The 16,490-nt window shown below is 42.0% G+C and overlaps 1 protein-coding gene across 5 annotated transcripts in view; it reads left to right on the top strand.

The window, feature by feature from the left end:
• LOC118390208 (unconventional myosin-Ic-like) overlaps window positions 1–16,490 on the top strand; it is a 36,614-nt gene that overhangs the window by 4,878 nt on the left and 15,246 nt on the right. Inside the window, exon 1 of one of the 5 annotated variants that reach the window (XM_035780549.2) lies at window positions 4,938–4,976. The exons of 1 other annotated variant lie outside the window; for it this stretch is intronic. In XM_035780549.2, the coding sequence (XP_035636442.2) occupies window positions 4,953–4,976 (24 nt within the window). In that variant the 5' untranslated portion in view covers window positions 4,938–4,952. Of the gene's footprint in view, window positions 1–4,937; window positions 4,977–9,511; window positions 10,198–16,006; window positions 16,156–16,490 lie in introns of those variants that run through there. 3 more of the 5 variants (XM_052457094.1, XM_052457097.1, XM_052457095.1) reach the window with 3 other exon arrangements.

Raw genomic sequence — 16,490 nt, 5'->3', positions numbered from 1 at the left:
AATTTTTGTGAGATTGAGGGCATCTACCTTAGATTGTAGGACGGCCGGAGTGTTAAGCATATCCCAGTTTAGGTCACCTAACAGTACGAACTCTGAAAATAAATGGGGGGCAATCAATTCGCATAAGGAGTCCAGGGCACAACTGGGGGCTGAGGGGGTTTATAGCAAGCGGCAACAGAGACCTATTTCTGGAATGGTTGCTTTTTAGAAATGGACGCTCAAACTGTTTGGGCACGGACCTGGATAGTATGACAGAACTCGGTAGACTATCTCTGCAGTAGATTGCGACCCCGCCACCTTAGGGCAGTTCTATCTTGGCGGAAAATGTTGTAGTTGGGGATGGAAATTTCAGAATTTTTGGTGGCGTACCTAAGCCAGTATTCAGACATGGCTAGGACATCAGGGTAGGCGGAGTGTGCTAAAGCAGTGAATGAAACAAACTTAGGGAGGAGGCTTCTGATGTTAACATGCATGAAACCAAGGCTTTTACGGTTACAGAAGTCAACAAATGATAGCTCCTGGGGAATAGGTGTGGTACTGGGGTCTACAGGGCCTGGGTTGACCTCTACATCACCAGAGGAGGAGTAGGAAAAGTAAGTCGCTCTGGATAAGAGCGTCTGCTAAATGACTTAAATGTAAATGTAAATGTAAATGAAAAGGGTACGGCTAAGGGCTATGAGAACTGTTCGTCTAGTGCGTTGGGAGCAGAATAAAAGGAGCAGATTTCTGGGCATGGTAGAATAGATTCAGGGCATAATGTACAGACAAGGGTATGGTAGGATGTGAGTACAGTGGAGGTGAACCTAGGCGTTGAGTGACGATGAGAGAGGTTTTGTCTCTGGTGGGACCAGTTAAGCCAGGTGAGGTGTGTGTGGGGGGTGGGACAAAAGAGGTATCAAAGGCAAGGTGATGGGGACTGAGGGCTCTACAGTGAAACAATGCATATTGGCATTAGAGAGAGGCATATTGACATTAGATAGAGGCATAAAGCAGTCACAGGTGTTGATCGGGAGAGCTAAGATAACAATGGGTAAATGGCGATGAATGGGCAGAGCGGGTCAGTTAGGTACGTACAGGACCTGAGTTCGAGGCTGGGGCCGACAGTTAAACAAAATGAGCTACCGTGTTATTGAAACAGTCCAGGGGACATCAGCAGTGTAGCCGAGTGATCATAGGGTCCAAAAAACAGCAATAGATGAGTCAGGGAGCCGTTCAGTAGTCAGTACTACGCTTGGCGAGTGGGAGACACGGCGCTTAGAAAGCTAGCGGGCTGGGACAAGAAGATGGGTCTTTGGCGACAACGCAACTGAAAAGCCCATTGAGACCACATCGGGCGACCACGTCGGCAGACCAGTCGTGATGGATCGGCAAGGCTCCGAAACTGAGATTAAAATGTATACAATATAAAAATTTAAAAAATGTCTATTTAGATGGGATAAGACAAAGACAAACACAACACATGACCGACTGCTACGCCATCTTGGCTAATCCCTGACAATAGCCATTGAATTCAGGGAAGTCTACTATAATTGTTTGGAGTGTTTACATTTAAACTGTTGGAAATAGCCATAAAAACATTTACAAAAAACAGTAAATTGGCACACATTTTCATCACTTTTCTACAAAAAATGTTAAGGGTATAGCATCTTTGGGCAATTTTATTGTGTTTTCCAGACCCCCTCAAACATGTTAAGCCATCATTGGGCTGTAGAGTGGAGCCCTCAGAGTGGAGCAGCATACTACTGATATGAACTTTTTAAACCAAGTTGATTTCACCTGTTTACTCTCTCTCAATGCCACACATTTGTTACTAATTATCAAGACTGCCCTGATAACCTTTAGTTTGTATTTAAATCCTGCCAAGCCTTCCTCAGTTTCTTTCCAGTTGGGTGCATCACAGTTAAGAGTGAATTCATTTCCTATTTTCCATGTATATTTTAGTTGTCATAACATTAAGATGTCATGTAATTTCCTTATTTTCATTACTTGAAATGTATTGGTTTAATAGATTCATCCTTATCACCTTCACCTTGTATGTTATGTAACCTGATTACAATGTATGTCCTTTGTTGCAGAACCACACACAAATCCAACTTTACCATGTCCAACCACAAGTCCTTAGTAAATATGTGAACTTTGGCACCATCTCTGTTCTCTGATTGCTCTCTGACCCGAGCCCCTAGTGACATCTATCCAACAAATTACCGTTCTTGAGTCTCTTAGCCTATTTTCCAATGGCCATATTGGAAATCACTGCCAGGAGGGTAATGGACAAAATCTGCAAACGGACTATAGCCAAAAATACTTATTTAGACATACCCTTGCTGTGTGAATTGGGTGGCTTTATCACAAATTCCAAATCATTTTCACATAGCCTTGATGACCTCTGAATTATTGTGGGGTTTATTTAGTGGGTAGATAACTAACAGATAACTAACAGGAAATTTGAATGGCAGCCATTTTATAAAAATGGCCTCCCTGGTTAACTGACAGTCTTCACAGGCTGCCTCCAATCTTTAAAATGTTCCTTAAGGTATTTAGTATTAGTGTACCAGGTTTGATACTTGTATCATAAAATTGAACAATTATTTCACCTGCCCTCTGGCTATGGTGTTTTGTAGCTAGCTGAGTGCAACGTTGAATAGCTTTATAATAATGGTCAACACAGTTACCCTTTATCGGTCCAAGCTTGTATTGCATAGGCTTCAGAATTGTTATATTGTGGAACATTTACAGTGTCTTCAGAAAGTATTCATACCCCTTATTGTACATTTTGTGTTACAGCCTGAATTCAAAAAGGAATAAATATCATTTTCTCACCCATCAACACACAATACCCCATAATCACAAAGTAAAAACATGTTTTTAGAAATGTTTGCAAATGTATTGAAAAATAAATGTACACTCATGTCAATAATTTTTTGAAAAACCTTTGGCAGAGATAACAGCTGTGAGTCTTTCTGGGTAAGTCTCTTTCCACCTGGATTGTGCAACATTTCAAAATTATTCAAACTCTGTCAAATAGTTTTTAAAAATCATTTCTTGACAACCATTTTCAGGTCTTACCATAGATTTTCAAGTAGATTTAAGTCCGGAACATTTACTATCTTCTTGGTAAGCAACTTCAGTGTAGATTCTGCCTTGTGTTTTAGGTTATTGTCCTGCTGAAAGGGGAATTCATCTTCCAGTATCTGGTGGAAAGCAGACGGAACCAGGTTTTCCTCTCGGATTTTGCCTGTGTTTAGCTCCATTCCGTTTATTTTTTATCCTGAAAAACTCCCCAGTCCTTAACAATTACAAGCATACCCATAACGTGATGCAGCCACCACTATGCTTGAGAATATGGAGAGTGGTACTCAGTAATGTGTTGTATTGGATTTGCCCCAGACATTTTATTCAGGAAAAAAAGTGTATTGCTTTGCCACATGTTTTACATGAATAATTTAGTGCCTTGTTGCAAACAGTATGTATGTTTTGGAATATTTTTATTCTGTACATGCTTCCTTCTTTTCACTCAGTCAATTAGGTTAATGTTGTGGAGTAACTAGAATGTTGTTGATCCATTGTCAGTTTTCTCCTATCACAGCCATTAAACTCTGTAACTGTTTTAAAGTCAACATTGGCCTCATGGTGAAATCCCTGAGCGGTTTCCTTCTTCTCCGACAACTGAGTTAGAAAGGACGCCTGTATCTTTATAGTGACTGGGTGTATTGATACACCATCCAAAGTGTAATTAATAACTTTACCATGCTAAAAGGGCTTATTTTTACCCATCTACCAATCGGTATCCTTCTTTGCGAGGCATTGGAAAACCTTCCAGGTCTTTGTGGTTGAATCTGTGTTTGAAATTCACTGCTCGACTGAGGGACCTTAAAGATAATTGTATGTGTGGGGTACAGAGATCAGGTAATCATTCAAAAATCATGTTAAACACTATTATTGCACACAGCGGATCCATGCAACTTATTATGCAACTTAAGAACACAAATACTCCTGAACTTATTTAGGCTTGCCATAACAAAGGGGTTGAATACTTATTGACTCAAGACATTACTGCTTTTCATTTTTTATACATTTGTATAAAATGTGAAAAACATAGTTCAACTTTGACATTAAGGGGTATTGTGTGTAGACCAGTGACCAAAAATCTACATTTTATTTTCAGGCTGCAACACAACAAAATGTGGAAAATGTCCAGGGGTGTGAATACTTTCTGAAGGCACTGTATTATTCATTATTCGTAGGCTAAATTCTTATCATTAAAATCACACTCAAAATGTATTTAAATAACCTAATAATTAAACATTGTAAAACTAACACACTTTTGCTCTTGTTTTTACTTTGCAACTTGTATAATTTTGCCAATAGGTTAAGCACTTTTGTCTTATGTATTGAATACAAGATTGTATTTAATTGCAAGAATAAAAATGTATCTAACCAAACTGCTATATTCTCCCGCAGGCCCAAAAATGTTTGGGTTATTTCAAGCAAATATTGAATTTATAGACAATTTCACAGTGTGTTACGTTTTGTAATCATGCCTAGGTTATGGTTTTGACAAGTGAGGAACAAGAGTTATGCAATGGAGCAGTATATTGCTACCATCATTGTTAGATGGTAGACTTGATTCGAAACTGTTGTCTCTGCTGTAAACTTTAATTCTGTCCTCTGTCTTCAGCAGATGGCCAACTGTTTACACACAACATTGAAAGTATGTGATGACTTTGTAACTCTCCCACCCCCTTCCTATTAACTACTGATAACTTACCATAAGCCCTTTCACCTATTAACCACGTATAACTTGTTATGAGCTAACATTTAAACATTTCATTCCAATGTCCCTTCAAGCCTTATGGACATGGAGGAGGTATGTGGTGGTCTGTGATCTCTGTGTGTAACCAGCTGGGTGTGGACTGTGTTTGCCTCCTCTGTTAGATCAGCTTGACCTCGGAATGAGCCTCCCTCCTCACTGGAAGGTGATATGTTTTCTCTTTGTGTGGTGCATGAGGGAACATTATCTGATGTATTTCTGTCAGCTGTGGAATGTCCAAACATGCATTTGTATTGCCAAGATCAAGCTCCCTGCAAAATGATCCAGTTTCTTAATAGCTTATTAAATTTGACCATGCACTTTGTTGCTTAAACTAAAGTTATTAAACTGCCGTTCAAATATACACATGTGCATACAGTCACTCAGTTGCTTGTTTACTGTAGGCCTACAGTGCATCTGTTGTTGTTGTTTTGTTTGTTGCTTGTGTTTGCATGAGCCATGTCCTATTTTTAGACATACCGCACAGTGTCTTTTTTATTTTTATTTATTTAACCTTTACTTAACTATGCAAGTCAGTTAAGACGGCATACCCCAGCCAAACCCTCCCCTAACTCGGACGATGCTGGGACAATTGTGCCCCAATCTATGGGGACAGCCGATCACAGACGTGCCGATCACAGCCCGGGATCGAATCAGGGTCTGTAGTGATGCCTTCTGCACTGAGATGCATTGCCTTAGACAGCTGCGCCACTCTGGAGTTTCTGTCTATGCACCGGTGCTCACTTCCTCCTCCCCTCTCTGCCACTTCCTGTTTTAAGGCAAACCATGGTCGTTTCCTGAAACCTCAACCTGACAATGCCTGTAGTCACTCACCTCCATATGAGTTTGCGTGGTTTGAGCTAAATCTCTACATAAGTCAGATGGAGGCACACATAGCAAGTGTTGCACTGAGTGTCTCTGGAGGACAATCCCATGGACAGGGGGAGTGAATGACACTCCAGGAAATAGGCTTTTGTAGGGAGTGGGTGAGGCGTCAGAGGAACAGCTCTATTGTTTTGTCAGGGAGATGGTGCCTTAGGCTGAGTGGAGGTAAAGAGGGGGATTAAAGGGAGAGGGAGCAGATGGGGTCTGTAGGAATCCAACACAGATGGACAGCGAGCAGTAGAAGGTGTGTGATACTGTAGACTCATATACTAGACAGAGCAACAGACATAGTAGCAAAATTATATTTTTTGTTGTTTACACAACCTCACAATGACCTCCTTTCTAAAGCACCTATAACCTTTTTTCTGGACAAAGCACTTCTCTCACAGAACACTGTTTGAGCGTAAATGCTGTATAATACATTAACAAACTGGGTGAAGGGGAGTAGGAGTGGCAGAATAAAGGCTGAGAGAAAGGGAAAGATGTCTAGCAAGAGTTGGCATGTAGAGATAAAGATGAGCTTACTGCTCTATGCCAGGGATTATACCTGATACTCATTAGTCTACCTCTTTTACGCTGTCAACACTCACCACACATGCATTGTGTGTGTGTGTACTTGTGTTTGTGTCACTGATGTAGCACTGACGTCCGTCTGGTCTTCCTATTAATATTTTATGTATAAAGTGTGTGTTTGTGTGTGTGTGTGTGTGTGTGTGTGTGTGTGTGTGTGTGTGTGTGTGTGTGTGTGTGTGTGTGTGTGTGTGTGTGTGTGTGTGTGTGTGTGTGTGTGTGTGTGTGTGTGTGTGTGTGTGTGTGTGTGTGTGTGTGGGGGAGAGAGAGAGAGAGAATGGCATCCAGTGGGATAATCCCCTCTGGCCTTGCTTAGTCTTCCCCGCCCCAAATTATCATTATCATTCCTCCATGGTTCAGCATGGCCAGTGGTGGAAGACGGCAATAAAAACACAATGAGGGGAAAGAGCATGTCCTGCTGTTGTAGTGTAACAGACTATAGGCCTAAAGCCTATCAATGCTGTTTCGTGTAGCTTTTATCAACATGTGTATTTGTTGGATATAGAGGCTACAGTATCATGCACAATGTGGCCGTTTTTGAGTTGGTCATGTGTCATCTGTCATTTCACGAGTTACAGTCAGGCGGTTGGCGGACTATGCTACTAGGAGAAGGACTGAACATAAAGATCATGAAGTTATTTAGGCACTAGTCTGTTATATTAAATAGTGTTTAAAAGCATTTTTGTTTATTGTTATTGCGTGAAAAAGGGGTGGAGAGATATCATGCACTGTGGGTCCCTTAGGATGGGGTGGAGAGATATGTCTCACAATTCTGCACACCACCCTTAAGTGACTCTGTTCAGAGGGGAACAGAGAGAGAGAGAGAGGCTCCATCTGGAATACATTATTCAAATTCCACAAGGCTGGATATCTGATGATGTTGGCAAGAGAGAGAGGGAAGTTGGAGGGTGTTGGATAGAGAGAGAGAGAGGGAAGTTGGGGTGTGTTGGGTAGAGAGAGAGGGAAGTTGGGGTGTGTTGGGTAGAGAGAGAGGGAAGTTGGGGTGTGTTGGGTAGAGAGAGAGGGAAGTTGGGGTGTGTTGGGTAGAGAGAGAGGGAAGTTGGGGTGTGTTGGGTAGAGAGAGAGGGAAGTTGGGGTGTGTTGGGTAGAGAGAGAGGGAAGTTGGGGTGTGTTGGGTAGAGAGAGAGGGAAGTTGGGGTGTGTTGGGTAGAGAGAGAGGGAAGTTGGGGTGTGTTGGGTAGAGAGAGGGAAGTTGGGGTGTGTTGGGTAGAGAGAGAGGGAAGTTGGGGTGTGTTGGGTAGAGAGAGGGAAGTTGGGGTGTGTTGGGTAGAGAGAGGGAAGTTGGGGTGTGTTGGGTAGAGAGAGAGGGAAGTTGGAGGGTGTTGGGTAGAGAGAGAGAGGGAAGTTGGGGTGTGTTGGGTAGAGAGAGGGAAGTTGGGGTGTGTTGGGTAGAGAGAGAGGGAAGTTGGAGGGTGTTGGGTAGAGAGAGAGAGAGGGAAGTTGGGGGGTAGAGAGAGGGAAGTTGGGGTGTGTTGGGTAGAGAGAGAGGGAAGTTGGAGGGTGTTGGGTAGAGAGAGAGAGGGAAGTTGGGGTGTGTTGGGTAGAGAGAGGGAAGTTGGGGTGTGTTGGGTAGAGAGAGAGGGAAGTTGGAGGGTGTTGGGTAGAGAGAGAGAGAGGGAAGTTGGGGGGTGTTGGGTAGAGAGAGAGGGAAGTTGGGGGGTGTTGGGTGGAGCCCAACAGATTAGGCTATATCCGTTCACTGCTGATATAGGTCTTTTACCGATATATCGTATCGAACAATAATTCCACCGATAACCAATACTCAATCAATAGGATGAATAAGGTAATCACATGCTTATCCAAACACTTTTCTAATGATGTCATTATCACAATGTAAGGAATCATCATTTGAAGCATATTTCTTGGACAATAGCTCTTTTGGATGGCAATTTATTAGGGCTGGGAATTGCCAGGGTCCTCGCAATACGATATTATCATGATACTTAGGTGCCGATGCGGTATGTATTGCAATTCTCATGATTCTACAGTATATGTATTGTGATGAGGGAAAAATCGATACAGTTACATATCGGGATATTATGTTTGACGATATATCGTATTGTATCATATCGTTTTGAAAATATTGAAATATTATTTTTGTGCTAGTTTGCTGTACCTGCCCCAAAACTCCAGTATTTCTCCTTCATAGCTTGTTCTCCGTCTTCTTTTTAAACAGGGAGCCAATTTGTTTTCAGCGGTTTTATTCCCATGGCTAATCAAAACTAGTTTTCTCATGGCTCTCTCTTGTCCATCTGCAGCAGCAATACAAATAAAGCCTTTTGTATATTAATACTCACACTTAATTATTTTCCCTCTTACTAGCTAGCTCTGATAGCTACTTTTTTTTTATGTACTTACTATGACTGTGATCTTAAAATTAATGCACTAACTGTAAGTCGCTCTGGATAAGAGTTTCTGCTTAATGACTAATGACTAAAATGTAAATGTAAAGACGGAGAACAAGCTATGAATGAAAAATACTGACAAGTTTTTCCAGTGTGGGAAAATGACACTTTGTTATCAGAAGATATATTGGTAAGTTTTGCTCGCCAAAAAATCGGAATCAGTATCGGACCCAAAAAAACATATCGGTTGGGCTCTAGTGTTGGGTTTTTAAATGATAGTATTAGTAACTGAAAATCATAACAGATATGGAGGCAGCAGTAGGGGGGCGCTGTCCTCAAATTGTCCCTGCTATCCGTGATCTGACATCACCCCATTGAAGTTGACATTTAAAATAGTTAAGGTTATGGTTAAGTAAGGGTTATGATTAAGGTTAGGATAAGGGTAGGGGTTAGGTTAAGGACGTCCCAAGGATCCAGAATAGTACTAACCATCCTCAAACTGAAGTCAGGGGGTGAAGTCACAGTAGCGTGAAAGAATAAGTGCACTGCTGCTCCACTATGTGTATACTGTACATAGGGGGTTAGTGGATATATCACTAACACACTCACAAAACGTGTGAACATATACAAGTACCCTACAAACATATTTCATATATATATAGATAGAGTGGCAGAGTAGTTGCGTAAGCCTAAGTAATGAGACATTTCTGCGCTGGTGTTGTTGTAAGAGAGTGATACATCTTGTGTTTGCAGTTTTTTTTTCCATGGACGGGAAGAGAGCCAATGAGAGGGTTAGGTATGAAATTCATCTTGTTGGTGTGACAGTTCTATCGCTATTATCACCTATGAATCTGTTTCAGCTTGTAAGAGAAGAGAAGAAGGAGGGAGGGATAGAATGCACTCGGGCCACGTCATGTGATTTTTGTTTGTATCATTTTTTATAGAGTTTCAGAACGGTTACATGTTTCTTAACGTCCCATGGGCTGTTAGCAGATTTTTCCAAACCTTTTGAACTCTCTTTTCTTTGGCCCGGCTCAGCCAGCATACTTTCCCTCGTCTTTTTCTCTCTCTCTCTTTTTTTGGAAGGTGCTCCGGTCCAAGTGTGTGACGTGTTAGTGGAGTTACAGCCTGTCTTTCGCAGTGGTGATTTAAGTACTTGCGGACGAATGGAGGAGAGGATGTTTACTTGACCTGTCAATGGGACTACAGGGCTGAAGTTGTAAACAAGTTGAACTGCTGGTATTTATTTAGGCTTGACGCTGTGTGCTTTGTCCTCATAGGGTGGCACAACGGACAGAGAGAACAGCGGGAGAGCGTAGTGTGAGGGTGTGTATGTGTGTTTGGTAGAGAGAAACAGACTGACAGAAACAGAGACAGCATGTAGTGTGTGTGAAGGAGAGAGTAACCGTAACCTGGATCTATTGCACATGGACAGAGGGAGGTAGATGAGCCACTAGAACACCTAGGGAGTCTTCCTGATGTGGAGGGAGGACCACTGACGCCAGAGAAGACCAGAGAGGGAGATCAACAACACTAAGCTAGGCCAGGATGAGGTACCGAGGCAGGGTAAGATCCTCATCCCTTCTCTACATGCTGCTCATAACATGTCTTAGGTGTGTGTGTGTGTGTGTGTGTGTGTGTGTGTGTGTGTGTGTGTGTGTGTGTGTGTGTGTGTGTGTGTGTGTGTGTGTGTGTGTGTGTGTGTGTGTGTGTGTGTGTGTGTGTGTGTGTGTGTGTGTGTGTGTGTGTGTGTGTGTGTGGCGGACATTTCGTCAGTCCCCACAAGAAAAAAAGTGGGGACATTTCATCAGTCCCCACAAGGGAAAAAGGCTATTTTAGGGTTAAGTTTAGAATAAGGGTTAGGTTGGGGCTCCCGAGTGGCGCAGCGGTCTATAAGGCGCTGCATGTTAGTGCAGGCGTCACTACAGACACCCTGGTTTGAGTCCAGGCTGTATCAGAATCGGACGCGATTGGGAGTCCCATAGGGCGGCGCACAATTGGCCCAGTGTCATCCGGGTTTGGTCGGTGTAGGCCGTCATTGTAAATAAGAATTTGTTCTTAACTGACTTGCCTAGTTAAATAAAATAAAACAAAACAATTAAATGGGCTTAAGGGTTAATGCTAGAGATCAAAACAAACTTTATTTGTCACATGCGCCGAATACAACAAGTGTAGACTTTACCGTGAAGTGCAGTTCAAGAAGAGTTAGGTTTAGGGTTAGGGAAAATAGGATTTTGAATGGGAATCTTTTTTTTGGTCCCCACAAGGATTGTAAAACAAACATTTGGACTATAGTTCTCCCACCATTACTATGAGTCATTACATTGCCTGGGACTGGCACTAGCCTCTCCTGGGATATACTGTAGCTGGTGGCTGGTATTTTTCCACTCTGTCCAGTGCTAGCACATCCATGCTGGAGCGACAGCTGTGGAGCTGGTGTGTGTCCACCCATAGTAGGTATGTCTGGGGATGGAGCAGAGGGGCGCCTTATAAGGAAGAGACTGAGAGGAATCAGCCCAGCACCCCTGCCTTAAGGGGCCCAGAGCCAAGTCCTGCTGAAGCCTCCCTGCTGCCTCTCATAGATGCACCACTCACAACCCTCTTGGCTCCATAGGACTACATAACCCTCAACCCTCACCTAGTTGTTGTGTGTATGTACTGACATGTACAGTATGTGTAACTGATAGATGCACACACACACACTACATGTTAATGTTTTTAAATGTATGTCAATTGTAAAGTATTTTCTCTGTAATGTATGTGTCGGACCCCAGTAAGACTAGCTGTCGCTGCTGGCATCGGCTAATGTGGATACTAATAAATCAAATTAAAATAGGACTACAACACTCACAAGACTCCCTACTCCATAAGACTAAAACACTCACATCCCTCACTACTACGGGTGCGTTCGTAAATTCTCGCTGGAGTGCCAGAGCGCCCTAAGAGTGTGCTCTGGGCATTCGTAAATTCAGAGCGTTGTCAGATTGTGCGTTCGTAAATTCAGACTGTTTCGCACTCTGAGCGTTCAGAGCGCGCACTGGAAGCTCTGGCCAAGGAGTAGGGTTCATCAGTTATCTTCTTAAGGATGTCGCAGAATACAGTTCCCATGCAGGAACATCACTCAGCGGAATTTCAGAGCGCCACCTATAGTTTTTGATAAAACTCAAACTTTCATTAAACTTTCATCAAAATACACATTCAAGGTAGTGAATTAAAGCTACACTTGTTGTGAATCTATCCACCAAGTCAGATTTGTAAAATGCTTTTCGGCGAAAGCATGAGAAGCTATTATCTGATAGCATGTACCCACAAAATACTGCAACGTCACCTAACACGACAGATTTTGGGTTAGCCGGCGCTACCCAAAACGCAGAAATAAAATATAAAACATTCATTACCTTTGACGAGCTTCTTTCTTGGCACTCCTAGATGTCCCATAAACATTTATTTGGGTCTTTTTTTCGATTAAATTAGTCCATATATAGCCTAGATATCGATCTATGAAGACTGTGTAATCAAGAAAAAAACTGAGTTTGATAACGCAACGTCATTTTTAAAAATTAAAAAAGTCGACGATAAACTTTCACAAAACACTTCGAAATACTTTTGTAATGCAACTTTAGGTATTAGTAAACGTTAATAATCTATCAAAATGATCACGGGGCGATGTTTATTCTTTAGCTCCACGTCTTGAAATCATGTCCGGATATTTCTCAACCAAAACATCCTGTCGGAGACCGGAAGAAATCGGCTCCCTTGTGTCCGTTTGACCAAGAAACAAATCCGAGACAAATGACAAGACTGTTGACATTGTGTGGAAGCTGTAGGTATTGTAACCTCGGCCCCATTTAATGTGGGTCACTTTTAACAATTTTTTGAAGTTGCGCGTGGATATATTTTCCCATTTTCAGTGATCAGATTTTCCTGCACTTCGATGAAACGCACGTTCTGTTATAGTCACAGCCGTGATTTAACCAGTTTTAGAAACGTCTGGGTGTTTTCTATCCACACATACTAATCATATGCATATACTATATTCCTGGCATGAATAGCAGGGCGCTGAAATGTTGCGCGATTTTTAACAAAAAGCTGCGAAAATTCGCAGCTTCCTTAAGAGGTTTTAAACAAACGCACCCTCCATAGTACAGTATTGCAGCAACAACAGCCCTCACCGCTCTATTGGACTACAACTTCCACAATCCTCACTGCTTTTCAAGACGACTCCTTTCACAGCCCTCACTGCTCCATAGGATTGCAACACACAAATCTACAACACCAACGACTACAACACCTACAGTTGAAGTCAGAAGTTTACTTACACCTTAGCCAAATACATTTAAACTCAGTTTTTCACAATTCCTGACATTTAATCTTAGTAAAAATGTAATTTCGTAGGTCAGTTGTCAGAATAATAGTAGAGAATTATTTATTTACACTTTTATTTCTTTGATCACATTCCCAGTGGGTCAGAAGTTTACATACACTCAATTAGTATTTGGTGGCATTGCCTTCAAATTGTTTAACTTGGGTCAAACCTTTCGGGTAGCCTTCCACAAGCATCCCACAATAAGTTGGGTGAATTTTGGCCCATTTCCTCCTGACAAAGCTGGTGTAAATGAGTCAGGTTTTGTAGGCCTCCTTGCTCGCACATGCTTTTTCAGTTCTGCCCACAAATATTCTATGGGATTGAGGTCAGGGCTTTGTGATGGCCACTCCAATATCCTGACTTTGTTGTCCTTAAGCCATTTTGCCACAACTTTGGAAGTGTGCTTGGGGTCATTGTCCATTTGGAAGACCCATTTGTGACCAAGCTTTAACTTCCTGACTGATGTCTTGAGATATTGCTTCAATATATCCACATAATTTTCCTCCCTCATGTGGCCATCTATTTTGTGAAGTGCACCAGTCCCTCCTGCAGCAAAGCTCCCCCACAATATGATGCTGCCACCCCCGTGCTTCAAGGTTGGATGGTGTTCTTCGGCTTGCAAGCCTCCCCCTTTTTCCTCCAAACATAATGATGGTCATTATGGCCAAACAATTTTTGTTTCTTTAGACGAGAGGACGTTTCTCCAAAAGGTACGATCTTTTTCTTCATGTGCAGTTGCAAACCGTAGTCTGGCTTTTTTTATGGTGGTTTTGGAGCAGTGGCTTCTTCCTTGCTGAGCGGCCTTTCAGGTTATGTCGATATAGGACTTGTTTTACTGTGGATATAGATACTTTTGTACTTGTTTCCTCCAGCATCTTCACAAGAACCTTTGCTGTTGTTCTGGGATTGATTTGCACTTTTCTCACCAAAGTATGTTCATCTCTAAGAGACAGAATGCGTCTCCTTCCTGAGCGGTGTGACGGCTGCATGGTCCCATGGTGTTTATATTTGCGTACTATTGTTTGTACAGATGAACATGGTACCTTCAGGCGTTTGGAAATTGCTCCCAAGGATGAACCAGACTTGTGGAGGTCTACAATTTTTTTTCTGAGGTCTTGGCTGATTTCTTTTGATTTTCTCATGATGTGTAGCAAAGAGGCACTGAGTTTGAAGGTAGGCCTTGAAATACATCCACAGGTACACCTCCAATTGACTCAAATGATGTCAATTGGCCTAACAGACGCTTCTAAAGCCATGATGTCATTTTCGGGAATTTTCCAACTGTCAACAGTCAACTTAGTGTATGTAAACTTCTGACCCACTGGAATTGTGATACAGTGAATTATAAGTTAAATAATCTATAATATAATATAATAAATAATAAATAATAATAATAATAATTAAATAATCTCTCTGTAAACAATTGTTGGAAAAATTACTTAACAAAACTATAGTTTGTTAACAAGAAATTTGTGGAGTCGTTAAAAAACAAGTTTTAATGACTCCAACCTAAGGGTATGTAAACTTCCGACTTCAACTCTACATCCTCACAGGTCCATCAAACTTCATTACCCACAGGGCCGATGGATACTCTACACAGAGTCTTGTGATTTTCTTATATTATTTGAACACTCTCTTCTAAGGGCCACAGGACCCTGTTCACGGGGCCACAGTAACTAGGCCTATACTACTTGAGAGTCCACTCACAACCCAACCTCTTAAGGATCGGGCCCTTTTTTTTCAGTTTTCGCCTAAAATAACGTACCCAACTCCAACTGCCTGTAGCTCAGGACCGGAAGCAAGGATATGCATATTATTGATGCCATTTCAAAGGGAACACTTTGAAGTTTGTGGAAATGTGAAATTAATGTAGGAGAATATAACACATTTAGATCTGGTAAAAGATCACTTTTTTGTCCCAACATCATTTTAATGCAAGAGGACATAACGTAACTATTCCAGGTTAGCCACAATTTAGATTTTGGCTACTAGATGGCAGCAGTGTATATGCAAAGTTTTAGACTGATTCAATGAACCATTGCATTTCTCTTCAAAATGTTCTATCAAGACTGCCTAAATGTGTCTAATTGGTTTATTAATACATTTTCGAGTTCATAGCTGTGCACTCTCCTCAAACAATAACATGGTATTCTTTCACTGTAATAGCTACTGTAAATTGGACAATGTATTTAGATTTAACAAAAATGTGAGCTTTCTGCCCATTTCAGATATTTCTATGTCCTCAGAAATATTCTTGTTACTTCAAACCTCATGCTAATCACATTAGCCTAAATTAGATTAAACGTCCCATGGGGGCACCGAGGATGAGGCAGCATTTTAGAGAAACACACAAACACCCAAACACACAAAAGACACATTCAGTGGAGATCCTTGAAGACCTGACCCTAAGCCTGACTCTAAAATACCTTCAGGAAAATCACTATGTGTGTGTGTGTGTGTGTGTGTGTGTGTGTGTGTGTGTGTGTGTGTGTGTGTGTGTGTGTGTGTGTGTGTGTGTGTGTGTGTGTGTGTGTGTGTGTGTGTGTGTGTGTGTGTGTGTGTGTGTGTGCATGAGGGGATTCCTCTGTGTGTTTTACTTTCTGCAGGAAGGCCACCTGCAAGAACAATACTCTGAGGTGGAGGGGGGCTGGGTAGGAGTGCAGAGTGGAAGTGTCTCCTGGCTTTCCCCTGCTCATAGTTCTTGGCTTCACTCCACTGTTGTCCTTGTGTTGTTTCAAGGATTTTCCACCATTAAGCGTTCAGAGATAACGACCAGTTAGTGACATTAACCAACCCCTAACGACACCCCTGAGAGGACTGTGTGTTCCCAAAGCCCCTGGCCTCATTGTTCCTCTCCCAGTGTGCCTTTGTGTGTGTGTGTGTGTGTGTGTGTGTGTGTGTGTGTGTGTGTGTGTGTGTGTGTGTGTGTGTGTGTGTGTGTGTGTGTGTGTGTGTGTGTGTGTGTGTGTGTGTGTGTGTTAGGGGGCTTGCTTACGCACTTCAAATTATTACACCTGATACAGTGAGTGATCAAACAGACTAGAGGGTGATTGGTTGTAGTGGAACGGTCGTGGAATGCAGGATGTAACCTAGACATTTCTGTTCTGTACTGGTGGATAATAGTAGTCGTAACTGGATAATGCACACACCAATTCACGGTAGGTATATTTTTTGTGTCTGTTCTCTTCTGATATTTTCAGATTAACATGTCGGTGAACTTCTCTGGGTATTATTTCCCTGTCTGTGCTCCGTTTGTCATCAGAATACCAGGGCTTACATTTACACACACCTTTTTAGCAGCATTGGTCAGAACCTGACTGGCGCTAAAGCCTGTATTTACTGTATATACATCCCAATACGCTATCTCACAATCACACAATAGAGGATCTTAGAGACACTGTTTATATTAAGGATTATTGAAATGGCTTCATTGTTTGATTTATGTTCTGCATGTCTGAACGTTCTGTGTGTGCTTTACTCTGGTTGATATGGT

The sequence above is a fragment of the Oncorhynchus keta genome, chromosome 11 (assembly GCF_023373465.1).
Source record: "Oncorhynchus keta strain PuntledgeMale-10-30-2019 chromosome 11, Oket_V2, whole genome shotgun sequence".
NCBI lineage: Eukaryota > Metazoa > Chordata > Actinopteri > Salmoniformes > Salmonidae > Oncorhynchus > Oncorhynchus keta.
The sequence above is the reverse complement of the archived record's forward strand: the minus strand, read 5'-3'. Positions and strand labels throughout refer to the sequence as shown.